Below are 23,130 nucleotides of genomic sequence, written 5' to 3' on the forward strand. Positions count from 1 at the left end.
CCCCTCTGTGTACTGTGTTAATGATTGATCTGCTCTCCACACGCAGGCTGGGGACGGACCTGTGATCCGGGTCAGGGTGCGGGGAGCACACATTAATATTCAGGTCTGTGTTTCATCGACACGAGGTATTGCACAACCCCGGCACGCCTCAGGGTCGCCTGAAGGACGGCGGCTAACGCTAGCGTCCTGTCCTGCAGAGATAACAGAGGTAGTAAACCCTGCCCAACAACAACCTCTCTGACCCCCCAGGACTGAAGCTGGAAACACATCAGCCGTGTCCCAATAAGAGGACCCCTCCTTGAACCCTGACCGGTGCATCCCCAGGAGGAACCTGTGAGGATGGGTCTGCTGATCCTCTCCGTCAGAGACGCTCTTATCTGCATCGCCGTTTCAACAGAGACAAAGTCCGCTGAACTCACTGATACCAGAGGTCAAAGGTCACCTTGCTGCTGACTCTGCAGAAACACGGCGAGGAGGAAGAGCTGCAACAGGAACCACTGGAACCATAGGAACCACAGGAACCAGCAGAGGAACAAGACAGACAGGAAGAACGAGTCACCAACCGAAGACGGACTGAGACTTGGAGAGGAGGTTAGAAGCAGAAGACCTGAGAGTTCAGCACGGCTGAAGCTGTCTGTGGCTGAACCTCAGCCAGCTCCAGAGTCCTGCAGAGGAGGAGAACGTCTGCAGAACATCTGCTGATTTCAGGAGAACCACTGCATGCAGCTCCTTGAGAGACCTTCTGGAGACGCTGGAGAAACTCAAGGTAAATAACATGAATTATATTCTGATAGTTGTATTAAGGGAAGCAGTCAGGGACCCGAAGACCAGAACCACGGTGTTCCAGGAAAGAAAGCGTCTCTAGCACCGATGTGTCCTCCGCTTGCTCAGAGTAGATAACCTTTATTGATCCACATAAAGGGGTTTCTTTGTCAGGGACACCGCTCTGGGACATGAGGAGACCAGTCCTCAGCTCTGTGAACCACTGACTGTGGCTGCACATGTAGAGACCGACTACATGGTGCTGCATCACATGGAGAATCCAGTTCACAATATTAATATACAGAACTGAAGAATGACACAATGCAGAGGAGCTGTAGCTTGAAATGCAGCGAGAGCTGATGTGAGGAGTTGAGTTTAAAGACGTTACAAAACTTCCTCACGGGTCTCTCAGACATCCTGCAGAGACAGAGACTTTCACTTCCTCAGAAACTCTGAAACATCAGCTGCCCTGAGAGCGCCAAGCACACCCTCAGGGAGAGGTCAGCACCCCGAGGACCCCTCTGGAGGGGGGGCTTTTATTCTCAAAGGTGTCTGATGCTATGTTTTACTTTGAAAAGTCTGAAGTATTTTCCTTTGAAAAGCCTGAAGTATTTTACTTTGAAAAGTCTGAAGTATTTTACTTTGAAAAGTCTGAAGTATTTTACTTTGAAAAGTCTGAAGTATTTTACTTTGAAAAGTCTGAAGTATTTTACTTTGAAAAGTCTGAAGTATTTTACTTTGAAAAGTCTGAAGTATTTTACTTTGAAAAGCCTGAAGTATTTTACTTTGAAAAGTCTGAAGTATTTTACTTTGAAAAGTCTGAAGTATTTTACTTTGAAAAGTCTGAAGTATTTTACTTTGAAAAGCCGAAGTCTAATAACTTTTCTTCACTTCCTCAGAGCAAAATGGCTGTCAGCTCACCAAAAGACAAGTGAGTTAAAAACTTGACGCACTCAGTCTGTTTAACTTGTTGGTTCTTAATTCATTAAACAATAAAAGCCAAAAATAAAAGAATCAACAAAAACCGCTGACAGGTGATCCCTGAAGAGTCACAGTGGATTGACAGGGGTTTTATTTTGAAATGGTCTCCCTGCAGGTACCTGGGCGTCTGGCTGATCTTCTTCATGCTGGGTCTGGGGACGCTGCTGCCCTGGAACTTCTTCATGACCGCCACCGTGGTATGACACCACTTCCTCTCTGCTGTCCCCCGACCATCTTCAGCGTCAGCTTTTACTTCAGGAGCAAGAAATTAAACTGTGTTCACCTTCAAGATTACCCTCAATGTATATCCAATGTAAGCAGCACTTGTTTGTGTGTGCAGTACTTTACCAGCCGTCTGAAGGACTCCCCATTGGAGGACTCCTCAGCCAATCAGACGGAGGCGTCAGGTGAGCGCAGCGTGTTGGAGGCCAGCTTCAACAACGTGATGACGCTGTGTGCCATGCTGCCGCTGCTGCTGTGCACCTGCCTCACCTCGCTGCTGCACACACTGTGAGACATCCAGGGGACACACTCCACAACCTACTGGGACATGTCTCCATGCTTTAGTGTCTCTAGTGGGACATGTCTCCATGCTCTGTGTCTCTAGTGGGACATGTCTCCATGCTCTGTGTCTCTAGTGGGACATGTCTCCATGCTTTAGTGTCTCTACTGGGACATGTCTCCATGCTTTAGTGTCTCTAGTGGGACATGTCTCCATGCTCTGTGTCTCTAGTGGGACATGTGTCCATGCTCTGTGTCTCTAGTGGGACATGTCTCCATGCTCTGTGTCTCTAGTGGGACATGTCTCCATGCTCTGTTCTCTAGTGGGACATGTCTCCATGCTTTAGTGTCTCTACTGGGACATGTCTCCATGCTCTGTGTCTCTAGTGGGACATGTCTCCATGCTCTGTGTCTCTAGTGGGACATGTCTCCATGCTCTGTTCTCTAGTGGGACATGTCTCCATGCTCTGTGTCTCTAGTGGGACATGTCTCCATGCTCTGTTCTCTAGTGGGACATGTCTCCATGCTCTGTGTCTCTACTGGGACATGTCTCCATGCTTTAGTGTCTCTAGTGGGACATGTCTCCATGCTCTGTGTCTCTACTGGGACATGTCTCCATGCTCTGTGTCTCTAGTGGGACATGTCTCCATGCTTTAGTGTCTCTACTGGGACATGTCTCCATGCTCTGTTCTCTACTGGGACATGTCTCCATGCTTTAGTGTCTCTACTGGGACATGTCTCCATGCTTTAGTGTCTCTACTGGGACATGTCTCCATGCTCTGTGTCTCTACTGGGACATGTCTCCATGCTCTGTGTCTCTAGTGGGACATGTCTCCATGCTTTAGTGTCTCTAGTGGGACATGTCTCCATGCTTTAGTGTCTCTACTGGGACATGTTTACATCCTGTGCTGCAGCTCCTCTTTTCACCCTCTTTCTGAAACCAGAGCCCAGTCTGCTCTGATTGGTTAGCTGGCCAGCTCTGTTCTGATTGATCAACCACTGCGAGATGTCCCGCCCATCAGCCCATCACACAGCCCATCAGCAGCAGCCCATCAGCAGCCCAGCAGCAGCAGCCCATCAGCAGCAGCCCATCACAGCGCTGTGTTGGAGCTGAATTCAGACTTTTAGTTTTTACATTTTTCTCAAAACTCTTCGTTTTTCCTGAAATTCGAAAAAAATTAAAATCCTTTTTTCTCAAAATTCCTTTCTTTTTGGGGAGTGTGCACTCTGCCCCCCCTCATTGTTTATTTACCCCCCCAGGGTGTCTCAGCGCGTCCGGGTGCTCGGCAGTCTACTCATCATCATGTCCGTCTTCATCGCCACCGCCGTCCTCGTCAGAGTTCCTCTGGAGCCGCCGACCTTCTTCAGCGTTACCATGGTGAAGATCGTCATCATCAACTGTGAGTCCGTCATCTCTTGCTGTCTTTGTTTGTTTGTAAACAGCGTTCGGGGCGGTCTGTTGTTTGTTAGTTTGTTTGTAAACAGCGTTCAGGGCAGTCTGTTGTGTGTTGTTCTACACGTTCATGCTGGTCTCTTGGGACATGTTATGCTCTTGTTGTAACTGGCGTTCCGCTCGTGTCTGTGGTGTTCCTGCTTTGTTTGTAAACATGCTTCTCTGTCTCTACTGGACATGTTAGCTTAGTGTCCTTCGGGACAGTCCATGTTGTGTCTTAGTTTTGTTTGCTAAACAGCAGCTCTGTCCCGGGGCAGTCTTGTTGTGTTTATGAAGTCTTGTTTGTAACAGACGTTCATGGCTGTGCTGTTGTTTTTACCCTTTTTGAAACAGCCAGTCTGCTCTGTTGTTAGCTGCATCTGTTCTGATTGATCACCCCTCGCGGTCTGTCTGTCCTAGTATATGTTGTCAACAGCAGCGATCAGCGGCTGTGTTGAGCTGATTCAGTTTTAGTTTGTTTTTTAAAACTTCCGTTTTTGTTTATTAATTTTTTTCGTAAACAGCTTTCGGGGCGTGTCATCTGTTTTGTTATTTGGTTGTAAACGCGTTCGGGGCAGTCTGGTGTTTTGTTAGTTTGTTTGTAAACAGCGTTCGGGGCGGTCTGTTGTTTGTTAGTTTGTTTGTGTAAACCAGCGTTCGGGGCAGTCTGTTGTTTGGTTAGTTTGTTTGTAAACAGCGTTCGGGGCGGTCTGTTGTTTGTTAGTTTGTTTGTAAACAGCGTTCGGGGCGGTCTGTTGTTTATTAGTTTGTTTGTTAACAGCGTTCGGGGCGGTCTGTTGTTTAGTTAGTTTGTTTGTAAACAGCGTTCGGGGCGGTCTGTTGTTTGTTAGTTTGTTTGTAAACAGCGTTCGGGGCGGTCTGTTGTTGTTAGTTTGTTTGTAAACAGCGTTCGGGGCAGTCTGTTGTTTGTTAGTTTGTTTGTAAACAGCGTTCGGGCGGTCTGTTGTTTGTTAGTTTGTTTGTAAACAGCGTTCGGGGCGATCTGTTGTTTGTTAGTTTGTTTGTAAACAGCGTTCGGGGCGGTCTGTTGTTTGTTAGTTTGTTTGTAAACAGCGTTCGGGGCGGTCTGTTGTTTGTTAGTTTGTTTGTAAACAGCGTTCGGGGCGGTCTGTTGTTTGTTAGTTTGTTTGTAAACAGCGTTCGGGGCGGTCTGTTGTTTGTTAGTTTGTTTGTAAACAGCGTTCGGGGCGGTCTGTTGTTTGTTAGTTTGTTTGTAAACAGCGTTCGGGGCGGTCTGTTGTTTGTTAGTTTGTTTGTAAACAGCGTTCGGGGCGGTCTGTTGTTTGTTAGTTTGTTTGTAAACAGCGTTCGGGGCAGTCTGTTGTTTATTAGTTTGTTTGTAAACAGCGTTCGGGGCGGTCTGTTGTTTGTTAGTTTGTTTGTAAACAGCGTTCGGGGCGGTCTGTTGTTTGTTAGTTTGTTTGTAAACAGCGTTCGGGGCGGTCTGTTGTTTGTTAGTTTGTTTGTAAACAGCGTTCGGGGCGGTCTGTTGTTTATTAGTTTGTTTGTAAACAGCGTTCGGGGCAGTCTGTTGTTTGTTAGTTTGTTTGTAAACAGCGTTCGGGGCGGTCTGTTGTTTGTTAGTTTGTTTGTAAACAGCGTTCGGGGCGGTCTGTTGTTTATTAGTTTGTTTGTAAACAGCGTTCGGGGCAGGTCTGTTGTTTGTTAGTTTGTTTGTAAACAGCGTTCGGGGCGGTCTGTTGTTTGTTAGTTTGTTTGTAAACAGCGTTCGGGGCGGTCTGTTGTTTATTAGTTTGTTTGTAAACAGCGTTCGGGGCGGTCTGTTGTTTATTAGTTTGTTTGTAAACAGCGTTCGGGGCGGTCTGTTGTTTGTTAGTTTGTTTGTAAACAGCGTTCGGGGCGGTCTGTTGTTTGTTAGTTTGTTTGTAAACAGCGTTCGGGGCGGTCTGTTGTTTATTAGTTTGTTTGTAAACAGCGTTCGGGGCGGTCTGTTGTTTGTTAGTTTGTTTGTAAACAGCGTTCGGGGCGGTCTGTTGTTTGTTAGTTTGTTTGTAAACAGCGTTCGGGGCAGTCTGTTGTTTATTAGTTTGTTTGTTAACAGCGTTCGGGGCGGTCTGTTGTTTATTAGTTTGTTTGTAAACAGCGTTCGGGCGGTCTGTTGTTTGTTAGTTTGTTTGTAAACAGCGTTCGGGGCGGTCTGTTGTTTGTTAGTTTGTTTGTAAACAGCGTTCGGGGCGGTCTGTTGTTTGTTAGTTTGTTTGTAAACAGCGTTCGGGGCGGTCTGTTGTTTGTTAGTTTGTTTGTAAACAGCGTTCGGGGCGGTCTGTTGTTTATTAGTTTGTTTGTAAACAGCGTTCGGGGCAGTCTGTTGTTTGTTAGTTTGTTTGTAAACAGCGTTCGGGGCGGTCTGTTGTTTTTTAGTTTGTTTGTAAACAGCGTTCGGGGCGGTCTGTTGTTTTTAGTTTGTTTGTAAACAGCGTTCGGGGCAGTCTGTTGTTTGTTAGTTTGTTTGTAAACAGCGTTCGGGGCGGTCTGTTGTTTATTAGTTTGTTTGTAAACAGCGTTCGGGGCGGTCTGTTGTTTATTAGTTTGTTTGTAAACAGCGTTCGGGGCGGTCTGTTGTTTATTAGTTTGTTTGTAAACAGCGTTCGGGGCGGTCTGTTGTTTATTAGTTTGTTTGTAAACAGCGTTCGGGGCGGTCTGTTGTTTATTAGTTTGTTTGTAAACAGCGTTCGGGGCAGTCTGTTGTTTATTAGTTTGTTTGTAAACAGCGTTCGGGGCGGTCTGTTGTTTATTAGTTTGTTTGTAAACAGCGTTCGGGGCGGTCTGTTGTTTGTTAGTTTGTTTGTAAACAGCGTTCGGGGCGTCTGTTGTTTGTTAGTTTGTTTGTAAACAGCGTTCGGGGCGGTCTGTTGTTTTTAGTTTGTTTGTAAACAGCGTTCGGGGCGGTCTGTTGTTTGTTAGTTTGTTTGTAAACAGCGTTCGGGGCGGTCTGTTGTTTGTTAGTTTGTTTGTAAACAGCGTTCGGGGCGGTCTGTTGTTTGTTAGTTTGTTTGTAAACAGCGTTCGGGGCGGTCTGTTGTTTGTTAGTTTGTTTGTAAACAGCGTTCGGGGCGGTCTGTTGTTTGTTAGTTTGTTTGTAAACAGCGTTCGGGGCAGTCTGTTGTTTGTTAGTTTGTTTGTAAACAGCGTTCGGGGCGGTCTGTTGTTTGTTAGTTTGTTTGTAAACAGCGTTCGGGGCGGTCTGTTGTTTGTTAGTTTGTTTGTAAACAGCGTTCGGGGCGGTCTGTTGTTTGTTAGTTTGTTTGTAAACAGCGTTCGGGGCGGTCTGTTGTTTGTTAGTTTGTTTGTAAACAGCGTTCGGGGCGGTCTGTTGTTTGTTAGTTTGTTTGTAAACAGCGTTCGGGGCGGTCTGTTGTTTGTTAGTTTGTTTGTAAACAGCGTTCGGGGCGGTCTGTTGTTTGTTAGTTTGTTTGTAAACAGCGTTCGGGGCGGTCTGTTGTTTATTAGTTTGTTTGTAAACAGCGTTCGGGGCGGTCTGTTGTTTGTTAGTTTGTTTGTAAACAGCGTTCGGGGCGGTCTGTTGTTTGTTAGTTTGTTTGTAAACAGCGTTCGGGGCGGTCTGTTGTTTTTAGTTTGTTTGTAAACAGCGTTCGGGGCGGTCTGTTGTTTGTTAGTTTGTTTGTAAACAGCGTTCGGGGCGGTCTGTTGTTTGTTAGTTTGTTTGTAAACAGCGTTCGGGGCGGTCTGTTGTTTGTTAGTTTGTTTGTAAACAGCGTTCGGGGCGGTCTGTTGTTTGTTAGTTTGTTTGTTAACAGCGTTCGGGGCGGTCTGTTGTTTGTTAGTTTGTTTGTAAACAGCGTTCGGGGCGGTCTGTTGTTTGTTAGTTTGTTTGTAAACAGCGTTCGGGGCAGTCTGTTGTTTGTTAGTTTGTTTGTAAACAGCGTTCGGGGCGGTCTGTTGTTTATTAGTTTGTTTGTAAACAGCGTTCGGGGCGGTCTGTTGTTTGTTAGTTTGTTTGTAAACAGCGTTCGGGGCAGGTCTGTTGTTTATTAGTTTGTTTGTAAACAGCGTTCGGGGCGGTCTGTTGTTTGTTAGTTTGTTTGTAAACAGCGTTCGGGGCGGTCTGTTGTTTATTAGTTTGTTTGTAAACAGCGTTCGGGGCAGTCTGTTGTTTATTAGTTTGTTTGTAAACAGCGTTCGGGGCGGTCTGTTGTTTGTTAGTTTGTTTGTAAACAGCGTTCGGGGCGGTCTGTTGTTTATTAGTTTGTTTGTAAACAGCGTTCGGGGCGGTCTGTTGTTTGTTAGTTTGTTTGTAAACAGCGTTCGGGGCGGTCTGTTGTTTGTTAGTTTGTTTGTAAACAGCGTTCGGGGCGGTCTGTTGTTTGTTAGTTTGTTTGTAAACAGCGTTCGGGGCGGTCTGTTGTTTGTTAGTTTGTTTGTAAACAGCGTTCGGGGCAGTCTGTTGTTTATTAGTTTGTTTGTAAACAGCGTTCGGGGCGGTCTGTTGTTTATTAGTTTGTTTGTAAACAGCGTTCGGGGCAGTCTGTTGTTTTTAGTTTGTTTGTAAACAGCGTTCGGGGCGGTCTGTTGTTTGTTAGTTTGTTTGTAAACAGCGTTCGGGGCAGTCTGTTGTTTATTAGTTTGTTTGTAAACAGCGTTCGGGGCAGTCTGTTGTTTGTTAGTTTGTTTGTAAACAGCGTTCGGGGCGGTCTGTTGTTTATTAGTTTGTTTGTAAACAGCGTTCGGGGCAGTCTGTTGTTTATTAGTTTGTTTGTAAACAGCGTTCGGGGCAGTCTGTTGTTTGTTAGTTTGTTTGTAAACAGCGTTCGGGGCGGTCTGTTGTTTGTTAGTTTGTTTGTAAACAGCGTTCGGGGCGGTCTGTTGTTTGTTAGTTTGTTTGTAAACAGCGTTCGGGGCAGTCTGTTGTTTGTTAGTTTGTTTGTAAACAGCGTTCGGGGCGGTCTGTTGTTTATTAGTTTGTTTGTAAACAGCGTTCGGGGCAGTCTGTTGTTTATTAGTTTGTTTGTAAACAGCGTTCGGGGCGGTCTGTTGTTTGTTAGTTTGTTTGTAAACAGCGTTCGGGGCGGTCTGTTGTTTATTAGTTTGTTTGTAAACAGCGTTCGGGGCAGTCTGTTGTTTATTAGTTTGTTTGTAAACAGCGTTCGGGGCAGTCTGTTGTTTGTTAGTTTGTTTGTAAACAGCGTTCGGGGCGGTCTGTTGTTTGTTAGTTTGTTTGTAAACAGCGTTCGGGGCGGTCTGTTGTTTATTAGTTTGTTTGTAAACAGCGTTCGGGGCGGTCTGTTGTTTATTAGTTTGTTTGTAAACAGCGTTCGGGGCGGTCTGTTGTTTGTTAGTTTGTTTGTAAACAGCGTTCGGGGCAGTCTGTTGTTTATTAGTTTGTTTGTAAACAGCGTTCGGGGCGGTCTGTTGTTTGTTAGTTTGTTTGTAAACAGCGTTCGGGGCAGTCTGTTGTTTGTTAGTTTGTTTGTAAACAGCGTTCGGGGCGGTCTGTTGTTTATTAGTTTGTTTGTAAACAGCGTTCGGGGCGGTGCTGCAGGGCAGTCTGTTTGGGATGGCAGGTCTGCTCCCGGCTTCGTACACGACGCCGATCATGAGCGGGCAGGGGATGGCAGGAAGCTTCGCCGCCTTCGCCATGATCTGCGCCATCGCAAGTATTTCAAAATAAAACTCAAAGTAAAACTAAAATAATAAAAGTGTGAGCGCTGTGGCCCAGGGGCGAAACGATGGTCTTTCATTTCCCGGGTTGTTGGTTCGATCCCTCTCCTCAGGTGGATCTGATCTGCACGATGCAGCGTTTGGATATTTCATCACAGCCTGTGTTGTTATTTTGCTGTCCATCCTCTCCTACATCCTGCTGCCCAAACTGGTACACACACTTATCCAACAATAAAACATGTGTATATGTACATGTGTATGTACATGTACACATACACATGTACGTATACACATGTGTATGTGTACATGTGTATGTGTACATGTGTATATGTATATGTATATATATATACATGTACATATACACATGTATATATATGTACATGTGTATATGTACATATATATACATATACACATGTATATATATGTACATATACACATGTACATATATATACATGTACACATACACATGTACACATACACATGTACACATACACATGTACATATACACATGTGTATGTGTACATGTACATGTGTACATGTACACATACACATGTACATATACACATGTACACATACACATGTACATATACACATGTGTATGTGTACATGTGTATATACATGCACCGTTGGTTATATATTAATATGTATTTCATTATTTCTGTTTTAGGAGTTCTTCCAGTTTTATCAAGAGAAGAATCGGAACCAGAACCCGGAGAACTCTGTGAACCTGATGAACACAGGTACACGGTTTACTCAGTTCACAATCACAATAACAACAGTAATAACAATAACAACAACAATAACAATAACAACAACAATAACAATAACAACAACAATAACAATGTTTTTGTCCCCCCCTTAGAGAGTAATGGAGAGTCAGCTGATCAGAGCGCCCAGCAGGACGTCTCCATAATAAAGATCTTTAAAAAGGTCGGACCAACAGAAGAGGACTAGAGCTTCAGAGTTCTGACCCGGAGTTCTTCTGACTTTCATCTGAGATTTTCATTAAAAGAAAAACAGATTTGTTTTCAGAATATTTGTTAAAAAATATCTGAACTCTGAGAACAAGTCAAAAGTATGTCGTTTTCTGAAAATCATTCAGAATTCGTCCTGAGAATGTTTTTATCCAAATTCTGAGAAAAGTCAGAAACGTTTTTTCAGGAAAGAAAAAACTGAGAAAGAACAGTTTTGCGTTGAAATATGTAAAAGAATCCATTTATATAGTCTCTGATATTATATATTTGTAATCATGTATAATTTAATATAATATAACGTTGACCTCTGACCTCAGATCTGGCTGCTGGCTCTGTCTGTGTGTTTCACCTTCACCGTCACCATCGGCACATTTCCCGCCATCACGGCCGACACCAAGTCCACCCTCCCCGCTGGAGGCTCCTGGGGTGAGTTTCTTCTTCTTCTCACGAGGTCATCACGCTGCGTGTGATTGGTCGGCTGGCTCCGAGTCCTTCAGGGTTCCTCATGAAGAACTCTTTAATCCTGATGAAAATCATCAGAACTTTAACTTCTGAAAAGTTTCTGAGGCTGAAAGTTCCTGAACAGCTAATGGAAGAGTGAAGAATAATGCTGAGTCAGGTCTCAGGAAGACGAGAGGTAGAGGAAGGGGAGAGGAAGAGGAGAGGGATAGGGAGAGGAAGAGGAGAGGAAGAGCAGAGGAAGAGGAAGAGTAGAGGGAGAGGAGAGGAAGAGGAGAGGGATAGGGAGAGAAAGAGGAGAGGAAAAGCAGAGGAAGAGGAAGAGGAGAGGAAGAGTAGAGGGAGAGGAGAGGAAGACTGTAGCGGGGTTCTATTTCATACCTCCACAGACACAGGCATAGTCGGAGAGGTAGTGATGTTACTTTATTTTGCCGGTCTCCCAAAGTGAAAAACAACTATTTACACCAAAATGAAAATAGTGGAAAAAGACTGGAAACATAAATAGTTTACCCTGTAACACAAATATTCACAACCAATGGAGTTCCTCAATAACTCTGACCTACAATAACTCTGACCTACAATAACTCTGACCTACAATAACTCTGACCTACAATAACTCTGACCTACAATAACTCTGACCTACAATAACTCTGACCTACAATAACTCTGACCTACAATAACTCTGACCTACAATAACTCTGACCTACAATAACTCTGACCTACAATAACTCTGACCTACAATAACTCTGACATACAATAACTCTGACCTACAATAACTCTGACCTACAATAACTCCGACCTACAATAACTCTGACATACAATAACTCTGACCTACAATAACTCTGACATACAATAACTCTGACCTACAATAACTCTGACCTACAATAACTCTGACCTACAATAACTCTGACCTACAATAACTCTGACCTACAATAACTCTGACATACAATAACTCTGACCTACAATAACTCTGACATACAATAACTCTGACCTACAATAACTCTGACCTACAATAACTCTGACCTACAATAACTCTGACCTACAATAACTCTGACCTACAATAACTCTGACCTACAATAACTCTGACCTACAATAACTCTGACCTACAATAACTCTGACCTACAATAACTCTGACCTACAATAACTCTGACCTACAATAACTCTGACCTACAATAACTCTGACCTACAATAACTCTGACCTACAATAACTCTGACATACAATAACTCTGACCTACAATAACTCTGACCTACAATAACTCTGACCTACAATAACTCTGACATACAATAACTCTGACCTACAATAACTCTGACCTACAATAACTCTGACCTACAATAACTCTGACCTACAATAACTCTGACCTACAATAACTCTGACCTACAATAACTCTGACCTACAATAACTCTGACGTGTATGTGTGTGTGTGTGTGTGTATGCCACTGCAGCATGTGACAGAGCCGCTCCGTCACAAAGACGAAGAGGAGAGGGAGAGGAGAGAAAGAGGAGAGGAAGAGTAGAGGGAGAGGAAGAGGAAAAGGAGAAGGAGAGGAGAAGAAGAAGAGTAGAGAAAGAGGAGAGGAAGAGTAGGGGAAGAGTAGAAGGAGAGGAGAGGAAGAGGAGAGGGATAGGGAGAGGAAGAGGAGGGGAAGAGCAGAGGAAGAGAAGAGGAAGAGGAGAGGGAGAGGAAGAGTAGAGGGATAGGGAGAGGAAGAGGAGAGGGGTAGGGAGAGGAAGAGGAGAGGAAGAGCAGGGGAAGAGAAGAGGAAGAGGAGAGGGAGAGGAAGAGTAGAGGAAGAGCAGAGGAAGAGAAGAGGAAGAGGAGAGGGAGAGGAAGAGTAGAGGAAGAGCAGAGGAAGAGGAGAGGAAGAGGAGAGGAGAGGAAGAGGAGAGGGAAAGGAGAGGAAGAGGAGAGGAAGGGGAGAGGAGAGGAAGAGGAGAAGAGGAACAGAGGATGACAAGAGGGAGAGGAGAGGAAGAGGAGAGGGATAGGGAAAGGAAGAGGAGAGGGAGAGGATGAGGAGAGGTGGAGTAAGAGGAAAGAAGAGTAGAGGGATAGGAAGAGGAGAGGAAGAGTAGAGGGAGAGGAAAGGAAAAGGAGAGGAAGAGGGAGAGGAGAGGAAGTGGAGAGGGAGAGGGAGAGGGAGAGGAGAGGAGAGGAGAGGAGAGGAGAGGAAGAGGAAGAAGCGAGGAGGAGGGGTTTACAAGTTGTGTTTCTTCCTCAGAGCGGTACTTCATCCCCGTCAGCTGCTTCCTCCTCTTCAACCTGAGCGACTGGGCCGGACGCAGCCTGACCGCCTTCTGCATGTGGGTCAGTCCAGCAGACTGCGTCACATGACTCAGCAATTCTTCACTTTCCTCATTTCCTCAACTCATGTGACCGTGCTGTAGTTCCTTTATAGCCCAACATTAGCCGCCTTTAGCTTAGCGGTGGTGACGTGAGGTCATGTGACCGTGCTGTAGTTCCTTTATAGCCCAACATTAGCCGCCTTTAGCTTAGCGGTTGTGACGTGAGGTCATGTGACCGTGCTGTAGTTCCTTTATAGCCCAATATTAGCCGCCTTTAGCTTAGCGGTGGTGACGTGAAGTCATGTGACCGTGCTGTAGTTCCTTTATAGCCCAACATTAGCCGCCTTTAGCTTAGCCGGTGGTGACGTGAAGTCATGTGACCGTGCTGTAGTTCCTTTATAGCCCAACATTAGCCGCCTTTAGCTTAGCGTGGTGACGTGAAGTCATGTGACCGTGCTGTAGTTCCTTTATAGCCCAACATTAGCCTCCTTTAGCTTAGCGGTGGTGACGTGAAGTCATGTGACCGTGCTGTAGTTCCTTTATAGCCCAACATTAGCCTCCTTTAGCTTAGCGGTGGTGACGTGAAGTCATGTGACCGTGCTGTAGTTCCTTTATAGCCCAACATTAGCCGCCTTTAGCTTAGCGGTGGTGACGTGAAGTCATGTGACCGTGCTGTAGTTCCTTTATAGCCCAACATTAGCCGCCTTTAGCTTAGCGGTGGTGACGTGAGGTCATGTGACCGTGCTGTAGTTCCTTTATAGCCCAACATTAGCCGCCTTTAGCTTAGCGGTGGTGACGTGAGGTCATGTGACCGTGCTGTAGTTCCTTTATAGCCCAACATTAGCCGCCTTTAGCTTAGCGGTGGTGACGTGAAGTCATGTGACCGTGCTGTAGTTCCTTTATAGCCCAACATTAGCCTCCTTTAGCTTAGCGGTGGTGACGTGAAGTCATGTGACCGTGCTGTAGTTCCTTTATAGCCCAACATTAGCCTCCTTTAGCTTAGCGGTGGTGACGTGAAGTCATGTGACCGTGCTGTAGTTCCTTTATAGCCCAACATTAGCCTCCTTTAGCTTAGCGGTGGTGACGTGAAGTCATGTGACCGTGCTGTAGTTCCTTTATAGCCCAACATTAGCCGCCTTTAGCTTAGCGGTGGTGACGTGAAGTCATGTGACCGTGCTGTAGTTCCTTTATAGCCCAACATTAGCCGCCTTTAGCTTAGCGGTGGTGACGTGAAGTCATGTGACCGTGCTGTAGTTCCTTTATAGCCCAACATTAGCCGCCTTTAGCTTAGCGGTGGTGACGTGAAGTCATGTGACCGTGCTGTAGTTCCTTTATAGCCCAACATTAGCCTCCTTTAGCTTAGCGGTGGTGACGTGAAGTCATGTGACCGTGCTGTAGTTCCTTTATAGCCCAACATTAGCCTCCTTTAGCTTAGCGGTGGTGACGTGAAGTCATGTGACCGTGCTGTAGTTCCTTTATAGCCCAACATTAGCCTCCTTTAGCTTAGCGGTGGTGACGTGAAGTCATGTGACCGTGCTGTAGTTCCTTTATAGCCCAACATTAGCCGCCTTTAGCTTAGCGGTGGTGACGTGAAGTCATGTGACCGTGCTGTAGTTCCTTTATAGCCCAACATTAGCCGCCTTTAGCTTAGCGGTGGTGACGTGAAGTCATGTGACCGTGCTGTAGTTCCTTTATAGCCCAACATTAGCCGCCTTTAGCTTAGCGGTGGTGACGTGAAGTCATGTGACCGTGCTGTAGTTCCTTTATAGCCCAACATTAGCCTCCTTTAGCTTAGCGGTGGTGACGTGAAGTCATGTGACCGTGCTGTAGTTCCTTTATAGCCCAACATTAGCCTCCTTTAGCTTAGCGGTGGTGACGTGAAGTCATGTGACCGTGCTGTAGTTCCTTTATAGCCCAACATTAGCCTCCTTTAGCTTAGCGGTGGTGACGTGAGGTCATGTGACCGTGCTGTAGTTCCTTTATAGCCCAACATTAGCCTCCTTTAGCTTAGCGGTGGTGACGTGAAGGTCATGTGACCGTGCTGTAGTTCCTTTATAGCCCAACATTAGCCTCCTTTAGCTTAGCGGTGGTGACGTGAAGTCATGTGACCGTGCTGTAGTTCCTTTATAGCCCAACATTAGCCTCCTTTAGCTTAGCGGTGGTGACGTGAGGTCATGTGACCGTGCTGTAGTTCCTTTATAGCCCAACATTAGCCTCCTTTAGCTTAGCGGTGGTGACGTGAAGTCATGTGACCGTGCTGTAGTTCCTTTATAGCCCAACATTAGCCTCCTTTAGCTTAGCGGTGGTGACGTGAAGTCATGTGACCGTGCTGTAGTTCCTTTATAGCCCAACATTAGCCTCCTTTAGCTTAGCGGTGGTGACGTGAAGTCATGTGACCGTGCTGTAGTTCCTTTATAGCCCAACATTAGCCTCCTTTAGCTTAGCGGTGGTGACGTGAAGTCATGTGACCGTGCTGTAGTTCCTTATAGCCCAACATTAGCCTCCTTTAGCTTAGCGGTGGTGACGTGAAGTCATGTGACCGTGCTGTAGTTCCTTTATAGCCCAACATTAGCCTCCTTTAGCTTAGCGGTGGAGACGTGAAGTCATGTGACCGTGCTGTAGTTCCTTTATAGCCCAACATTAGCCTCCTTTAGCTTAGCGGTGGTGACGTGAAGTCATGTGACCGTGCTGTAGTTCCTTTATAGCCCAACATTAGCCGCCTTTAGCTTAGCGGTGGTGACGTGAAGTCATGTGACCGTGCTGTAGTTCCTTTATAGCCCAACATTAGCCTCCTTTAGCTTAGCGGTGGAGACGTGAAGTCATGTGACCGTGCTGTAGTTCCTTTATAGCCCAACATTAGCTTTTACTCCAGATATCATAAAGAGGTGTTAACATGTGGAGATGATCCTGCGGATATAAACATGGTGATGATTGTTTGTGTTTCAGCCACGGAGCGACAGTCGTGTACTTCCTGTTGCCATCATCTGCCGCCTGGTTTTCCCCGCCTCTCTTCATGTTGTGTAACGTTCAGCCCCGCCTGAACCTGCCCGTTTACTTCCACCATGACGGCTGGTTCATCTTCTTCATGATCCTCTTTGCCTTCAGCAATGGATACCTGGCCAGCCTCTGCATGTGCTTCGGTCCAAAGTACAGTAACACAACAACACACAAACAAACAGACCCGATCAAACATTGGACCAGACTCTTAAAGGGAAAGAAGAAGGGGAACAGCCAATCAGATTCCACATTAAAGATGGGGGGGGGGAAAGGGGAAGCTAAATCAACGGACAGAGAGACAGTCTTTCTCAGGAAGTCAATATTTTAGCAGCTTGATGTGAATCTCATCAGTGAGATGTGGAGTGAAACTGTGGGAAAGTCGAACTGCAGAAGAAACTTACAGTGACACGTTTATATAATGAAATGGGACTATTCAACATTTCTACGATACACACAAACACCAACAAACAAACAACAAACACAAACAAAAAACAAACACAAACAAACACACACAAACAAACGAACACAAACACCAATAAACACAAACAAACACAAACAAACACAAACAAACACACACAAACACCAATAAACACAAACAAACAAACACACACAAACACCAATAAACACAAACAAACAAACACACACAAACAACAAACACCAACAAACACAAACGAACACAAACAAACAACAAACACAAACAAAAAACAAACACAAACAAACAAACACACACAAACACCAATAAACACAAACAAACAAACACACACAAACACCAATAAACACAAACAAACAAACACACACAAACAACAAACACCAACAAACACAAACGAACACAAACAAACAACAAACACAAACAAACAAACACAAACAAACACAAACAAACAAACGAACACAAACACCAATAAACACAAACAAACACACACAAACAAACACAAACAAACACAAACAAACACACACAAACACCAATAAACACAAACAAACAAACACACACAAACACCAATAAACACAAACAAACAAACACCAACAAACACAAACGAACACAAACAAACAACAAACACAAACACACACAAACAACAAACACACACAAACAAACAAACAAACAACAAACAAACACAAACAAACACCAGTATTGTATCCGGTATTGTACTGGGTATTGTACATGGTAGTGTACCCGGTATTGTACCTGGTATTGTACCCAGTATTGTACCTGGTGTTGTACCCAGTATTGTACCTGGTATTGTACCTGGTATTGTACCCGTGTTGTACCCAGTATTGTACCTGGTATTGTACCCGTATTGTACCCAGTATTGTACCTGGTATTGTACCCGTATGTACCTGGTATGAACCGTATTTACCCATTTTTTGTACCCAATTGTACCTGGATTTTTCCCGTTTTGTACCGGTATTGGAAAACCCCAGTATTTGGGTTTAACCCATTTTTGAAACCCGTATGTACCGGTTTTATTGGACCCAATGTACCCGGTATTGACCGGTTTGTCCCCAGTATGGATTTCCCAGTATTGTCCCCCAAATTTGTACCCGTATGTCCCCGGTTTGTCCCCTTTTGTAAATTTTGTACCTGGTATTGTACCCAGTATTGTACCTTTGGTATTGACCCGGTATGTACCGGTATTGTACCCAGTATTGTCCCGGTAGTCCCCGGTATTGTACCCGGTATTTACTTTTTAAGAAGTTACCCGGAGGTACCCGTATTGCATGGGTGGTTTTACCCGGTATGTACCCATATGTACCCGAGGCCCCGGGTATTTTCCCCCCGGAGGAGGGTTTGTGGATGTCCCCTGGGTTTTTACCCGTATGTACCGGGGGATTGTCCCCGGATTGTACCCTATGGGGGCTGAGTTTTTGGGTGGGACCGGGGGGGGCCCGTTTGTCCCGTTTGTCCCGGTTTTACCCAGTATGTACCCGGTTTGTACGGTATTGACGGGTATGTCCCCGGTTGTCCCGGGGATTTCCCCATATGTACCCTTATTGTACGGGTATTTCCCCTTTAAATTGTACGGGGTTTGTACCAGTTGTCCCCGGTTTTGTATGGTTTGTCCCCAAGAAATGTCCCCCGTTTTGTACTGGATTTAAATTTACCGTATTGTACCGTATTTACCGGTATTGTACCCAAGTATTGTCCCTGGTATTGTACCCCAGTAGTGTACCCGGGTTTTTTACTGGGTTTGTACCCAAGTGTCCCCGGTTTTTCCCCTTTTGTACTGGGTTTTTGTACCCGGTTTGTACCAGGATTGTCCCCGGTTTGTACGGGATTGTCCCCTGAAATTTGGGTTTCCCCAGATTTACCGGATTGTCCCCGGGTTTGTCGGGAAAGTTTAACCCTGGGGTATTGACGGGTTTGTACCCAGTATGTACCCTTTTATTGAAACCCGGTAGTTACCTTTCGGTATTGCACCCAGTAGTGTACCCGGAATACCCTAGTGCCCCCAAAGAATGAACCCGGATTGTACCCCCGGTATTGTCCCTGGATGACGGGATGTACATAGTCCCGGGGGGGTATGTACCCACAAAAACCCAATGTACCCTAGGTACCTATTGCACTTGTTGTACCCAAAGTACCCAAATGTACGTTTGAAACCCGTATTGTACCATATGTACCGTATACCAAAGAAAACCTTATTGAAACCCGTATTGTACCCGTATTGACCCAGATTTTACACCGTATGACCCGTATTACCTAACCTGTATGTACCTGGAAATTGAAACCAAGTATTGTACCCGTATTGTACCCGGTATGTACCCAGTATGACCTGGGGACCATATTGAAACCGTAATTGTACCCGTATTGTAACCCGGAAATGTACCTGGATTGTACCCGAATTTAAACCCGGTATGTACCTCGCAGAGACCCACCGGGGGGTTTTAGTGTAACTGGTAGTGTACCCGGCAGCCGCACCCGAACTGTACCCGCAGTGTACCCGGTAGTGTACACGGTATTGTACCCGGTATTGTACCCAGTATTGTACCTGGTATTGTACCCAGTATTGTACCTGGCATTGTACCAAGTATTGTACCCAGTATTGTACCCAGTATTGTACCCAGTATTGTACCCGGTATTGTACCTGGTATTGTACCCAGTATTGTACCCAGTATTGTACCTGGTATTCGACCCAGTATTGTACCTGGTATTGTACCTGGTATTGTACCCAGTAGTGTACCCGGTATTGTACTGGGTATTGTACCCAGTAGTGTACCCGGTATTGTACTGGGTGTTGTACCCAGTAGTGTACCCGGTATTGTACTGGGTGTTGTACCCAGTAGTGTACCCGGTATTGTACCTGGTGTTGTACCTGGCATTGTACCAAGTATTGTACCCAGTATTGTACCTGGTATTGTACCCAGTATTGTACCCAGTATTGTACCCGGTATTGTACCCAGTATTGTACCCGGTAGTGTACCCGATATCGCACTCGGTGTTGTACCCAGTAGTGTACCCGGTAGTGTACCCGGTAGTGTACTGGGTGTTGTACCAGTAGTGTACCCGGTATTGTACTGGGTATTGTACATGGAAGTGTACCCGGCAGCGTACCCGATATTGCAATGGGTGTTGTACCCGGCAGCGTACCCGGTAGTGTATCTGGTAGTGTACCCGGCAGCGCACCCGGTACTGTACCCGGCAGTGTACCCGGTAGTGTACACGGTAGTTTACCCGGTATTGCACCGGGTGTTGTACCCAGTAGTGTACCCGGTAGTGTACCCGGTAGTTTACCCGGTATTGTACCCAGTACTGATCCACAAACCATTCTCTACCTGGTAAGGTATGTTTGTATCAGGAGGAACAGGACACGGACTCAGCAGCTCTCACCCTCTGCTGAGGCACAAACCATGTGACCCCCCACAAACTCTGAACAGTACAGTCCATTTAGTATTCAGCAATCACCATGACGACTCACTGACCCCTGTTGTTGTTGTTGTTGTTGTTTCAGGAAAGTTCTTCCTCATGAAGCAGAAACCGCCGGAGCCGTCATGGCCTTCTTCCTGTCTCTGGGGTTAGCTCTGGGGGCCGGGCTGTCCTTCCTCTTCAGAGCACTGGTTTAACTGGAAACTACATCTGTACTGGTTTAACTGGAAACTACATCTGTACTGGTTTAACTGGAAACTACATCTGTACTGGTTTAACTGGAAACTACATCTGTACTGGTTTAACTGGAAACTACATCTGTACTGGTTTAACTGGAAATTATATATGTACCCCCCCCCTTTTCCCCAGTTCGTGTTCAAACGTATTCTTGTTAGTTATTCTGGTTTAGGGTTAGCTGTAAACCCAGTTCACCAGAGCCCAGCTGACTGTTAGCTAGAGAACGTTAGCTAGAGAACGTTAGCTAGAGAACGTTAGCTAGAGAACGTTAGCTAGAGAACGTTGGAGAGAGAACGTTAGCTAGAGAACGTTGGAGAGAGAACGTTAGCTAGAGAACGTTAGCTAGAGAACGTTAGCTAGAGAACGTTGGAGAGAGAACGTTAGCTAGAAAACGTTGGAGAGAGAACGTTAGCTAGAGAACGTTAGCTAGAGAACGTTGGAGAGAGAACGTTAGCTAGAGAACGTTGGAGAGAGAACGTTAGCTAGAGAACGTTAGCTAGAGAACGTTAGCTAGAGAACGTTGGAGAGAGAACGTTAGCTAGAGAACGTTGGAGAGAGAACGTTAGCTAGAGAACGTTGGAGAGAGAACGTTAGCTAGAGAACGTTGGAGAGAGAACGTTAGCTAGAGAACGTTGGAGAGAGAACGTTAGCTAGAGAACGTTAGCTAGAGAACGTTAGCTAGAGAACGTTGGAGAGAGAACGTTAGCTAGAGAACGTTGGAGAGAGAACGTTAGCTAGAGAACGTTGGAGAGAGAACGTTAGCTAGAGAACGTTGGATAGAGAACGTTAGCTAGAGAATGTTAGCTAGAGAACGTTGGAGAGAGAACGTTAGCTAGAGAACGTTGGAGAGAGAACGTTAGCTAGAGAACGTTAGCTAGAGAACGTTGGAGAGAGAACGTTGGAGAGAGAACGTTAGCTAGAGAACGTTGGAGAGAGAACGTTAGCTAGAGAACGTTGGAGAGAGAACGTTAGCTAACAGGAGTATTGACAAATGATGAGGAAGAACCCAGAGCGGGCAGCTCGAGATGAACTGGTTTAACTGGAAAGAACTACATCTCTTCTAATGGTTTCTATGTATTACATCAGGGAGTGAACTGGGATCATTGAACTGGGATCATTGAACTGGGATCATTGAACTGGGATCATTAAACTGGGATCATTGAACTGGGATCATTGAACTGGGATCATTAAACTGGGATCATTAAACTGGGATCATTGAACTGGGATCATTGAACTGGGATCATTGAACTGGGATCATTGAACTGGGATCATTAAACTGGGATCATTGAACTGGGATCATTAAACTGGGATCATTGAACTGGGATCATTAAACTGGGATCATTAAACTGGGATCATTGAACTGGGATCATTAAACTGGGATCATTAAACTGGGATCATTAAACTGGGATCATTGAACTGGGATCATTAAACTGGGATCATTGAACTGGGATCATTAAACTGGGATCATTGAACTGGGATCATTGAACTGGGAACATTGAACTGGTGTTATGGAATACAGAACGGCTGCTAATGGTCAAACCCATGAAGATATTCCACCTGTTGTCAGCGTGACATTTCTGATCAAATAAAGAACCTCTGAACAGGCCTGAGTCTCACTTCACTTCCAACAGTATGACCTGCTAAAGGAGGAGGGCTGAAGGAGGAGGGCTGAAGGAGGAGGGCTGAAGGAGGAGGGCTAAAGGAGGAGGGCTGAAGGAGGAGGGCTGAAGGAGGAGGGCTAAAGGAGGAGGGCTGAAGGAGGAGGGCTAAAGGAGGAGGGCTGAAGGAGGAGGGGCTGAAGGAGGAGGGCTGAAGGAGGAGGGCTGAAGGAGGAGGGCTAAAGGAGGAGGGCTGAAGGAGGAGGGCTGAAGGAGGAGGGCTGAAGGAGGAGGGCTAAAGGAGGAGGGCTGAAGGAGGAGGGCTGAAGGAGGAGGGCTGAAGGAGGAGGGCTGAAGGAGGAGGGCTAAAGGAGGAGGGCTGAAGGAGGAGGGCTGAAGGAGGAGGGCTGAAGGAGGAGGGCTAAAGGAGGAGGGCTGAAGGAGGAGAGCTAAAGGAGGAGAGCTAAAGGAGGAGGGCTGAAGGAGGAGGGCTGAAGGAGGAGGGCTAAAGGAGGAGAGCTAAAGGAGGAGGGCTAAAGGAGGAGGGCTGAAGGAGGAGGGCTGAAGGAGGAGGGCTGAAGGAGGAGGGGCTGAAGGAGGAGGGCTAAAGGAGGAGAGCTAAAGGAGGAGAGCTAAAGGAGGAGGGCTGAAGGAGGAGGGCTGAAGGAGGAGAGCTAAAGGAGGAGAGCTAAAGGAGGAGAGCTAAAGGAGGAGAGCTAAAGGAGGAGGGCTAAAGGAGGAGGGCTGAAGGAGGAGAGCTAAAGGAGGAGGGCTGAAGGAGGAGGGCTGAAGGAGGAGGGCTAAAGGAGGAGAGCTAAAGGAGGAGAGCTAAAGGAGGAGGGCTAAAGGAGGAGAGCTAAAGGAGGAGAGCTAAAGGAGGAGGGCTAAAGGAGGAGAGCTAAAGGAGGAGAGCTAAAGGAGGAGGGCTAAAGGAGGAGGGCTGAAGGAGGAGGGCTGAAGGAGGAGAGCTAAAGGAGGAGGGCTGAAGGAGGAGGGCTGAAGGAGGAGGGCTGAAGGAGGAGAGCTAAAGGAGGAGGGCTAAAGGAGGAGGGCTGAAGGAGGAGGGCTGAAGGAGGAGAGCTAAAGGAGGAGGGCTGAAGGAGGAGGGCTGAAGGAGGAGGGCTGAAGGAGGAGGGCTGAAGGAGGAGGGCTAAAGGAGGAGGGCTGAAGGAGGAGGGCTAAAGGAGGAGGGCTAAAGGAGGAGAGCTAAAGGAGGAGGGCTGAAGGAGGAGGGCTGAAGGAGGAGAGCTAAAGGAGGAGGGCTGAAGGAGGAGGGCTGAAGGAGGAGGGCTAAAGGAGGAGGGCTGAAGGAGGAGGGCTGAAGGAGGAGGCCTGAAGGAGGAGGGCTGAAGGACGAGGGCTAAAGGAGGAGGGCTAAAGGAGGA

General features: G+C 46.3%; 1 protein-coding gene across 1 annotated transcript; it reads left to right on the forward strand.

The window, feature by feature from the left end:
- Positions 1 to 248: 248 nt before the first annotated feature.
- LOC134863844 (equilibrative nucleoside transporter 1-like) lies at positions 249 to 21,743 on the forward strand. Its single transcript, XM_063882578.1, is given in 14 exon segments — positions 249 to 766; positions 1,662 to 1,693; positions 1,859 to 1,940; positions 2,084 to 2,253; positions 3,505 to 3,644; positions 9,199 to 9,333; positions 9,451 to 9,548; positions 10,005 to 10,077; positions 10,200 to 10,267; positions 10,629 to 10,737; positions 12,991 to 13,076; positions 16,001 to 16,054; positions 16,056 to 16,201; positions 19,996 to 21,743. Coding segments are annotated over 13 exon segments (1,299 nt in total). The 5' UTR covers positions 249 to 766; positions 1,662 to 1,667; the 3' UTR covers positions 20,108 to 21,743.
- The last annotated feature ends 1,387 nt before the right edge of the window (positions 21,744 to 23,130 follow it).

This window comes from Eleginops maclovinus, chromosome 4, assembly GCF_036324505.1.
Source record: "Eleginops maclovinus isolate JMC-PN-2008 ecotype Puerto Natales chromosome 4, JC_Emac_rtc_rv5, whole genome shotgun sequence".
Classification (NCBI taxonomy): domain Eukaryota; kingdom Metazoa; phylum Chordata; class Actinopteri; order Perciformes; family Eleginopidae; genus Eleginops; species Eleginops maclovinus.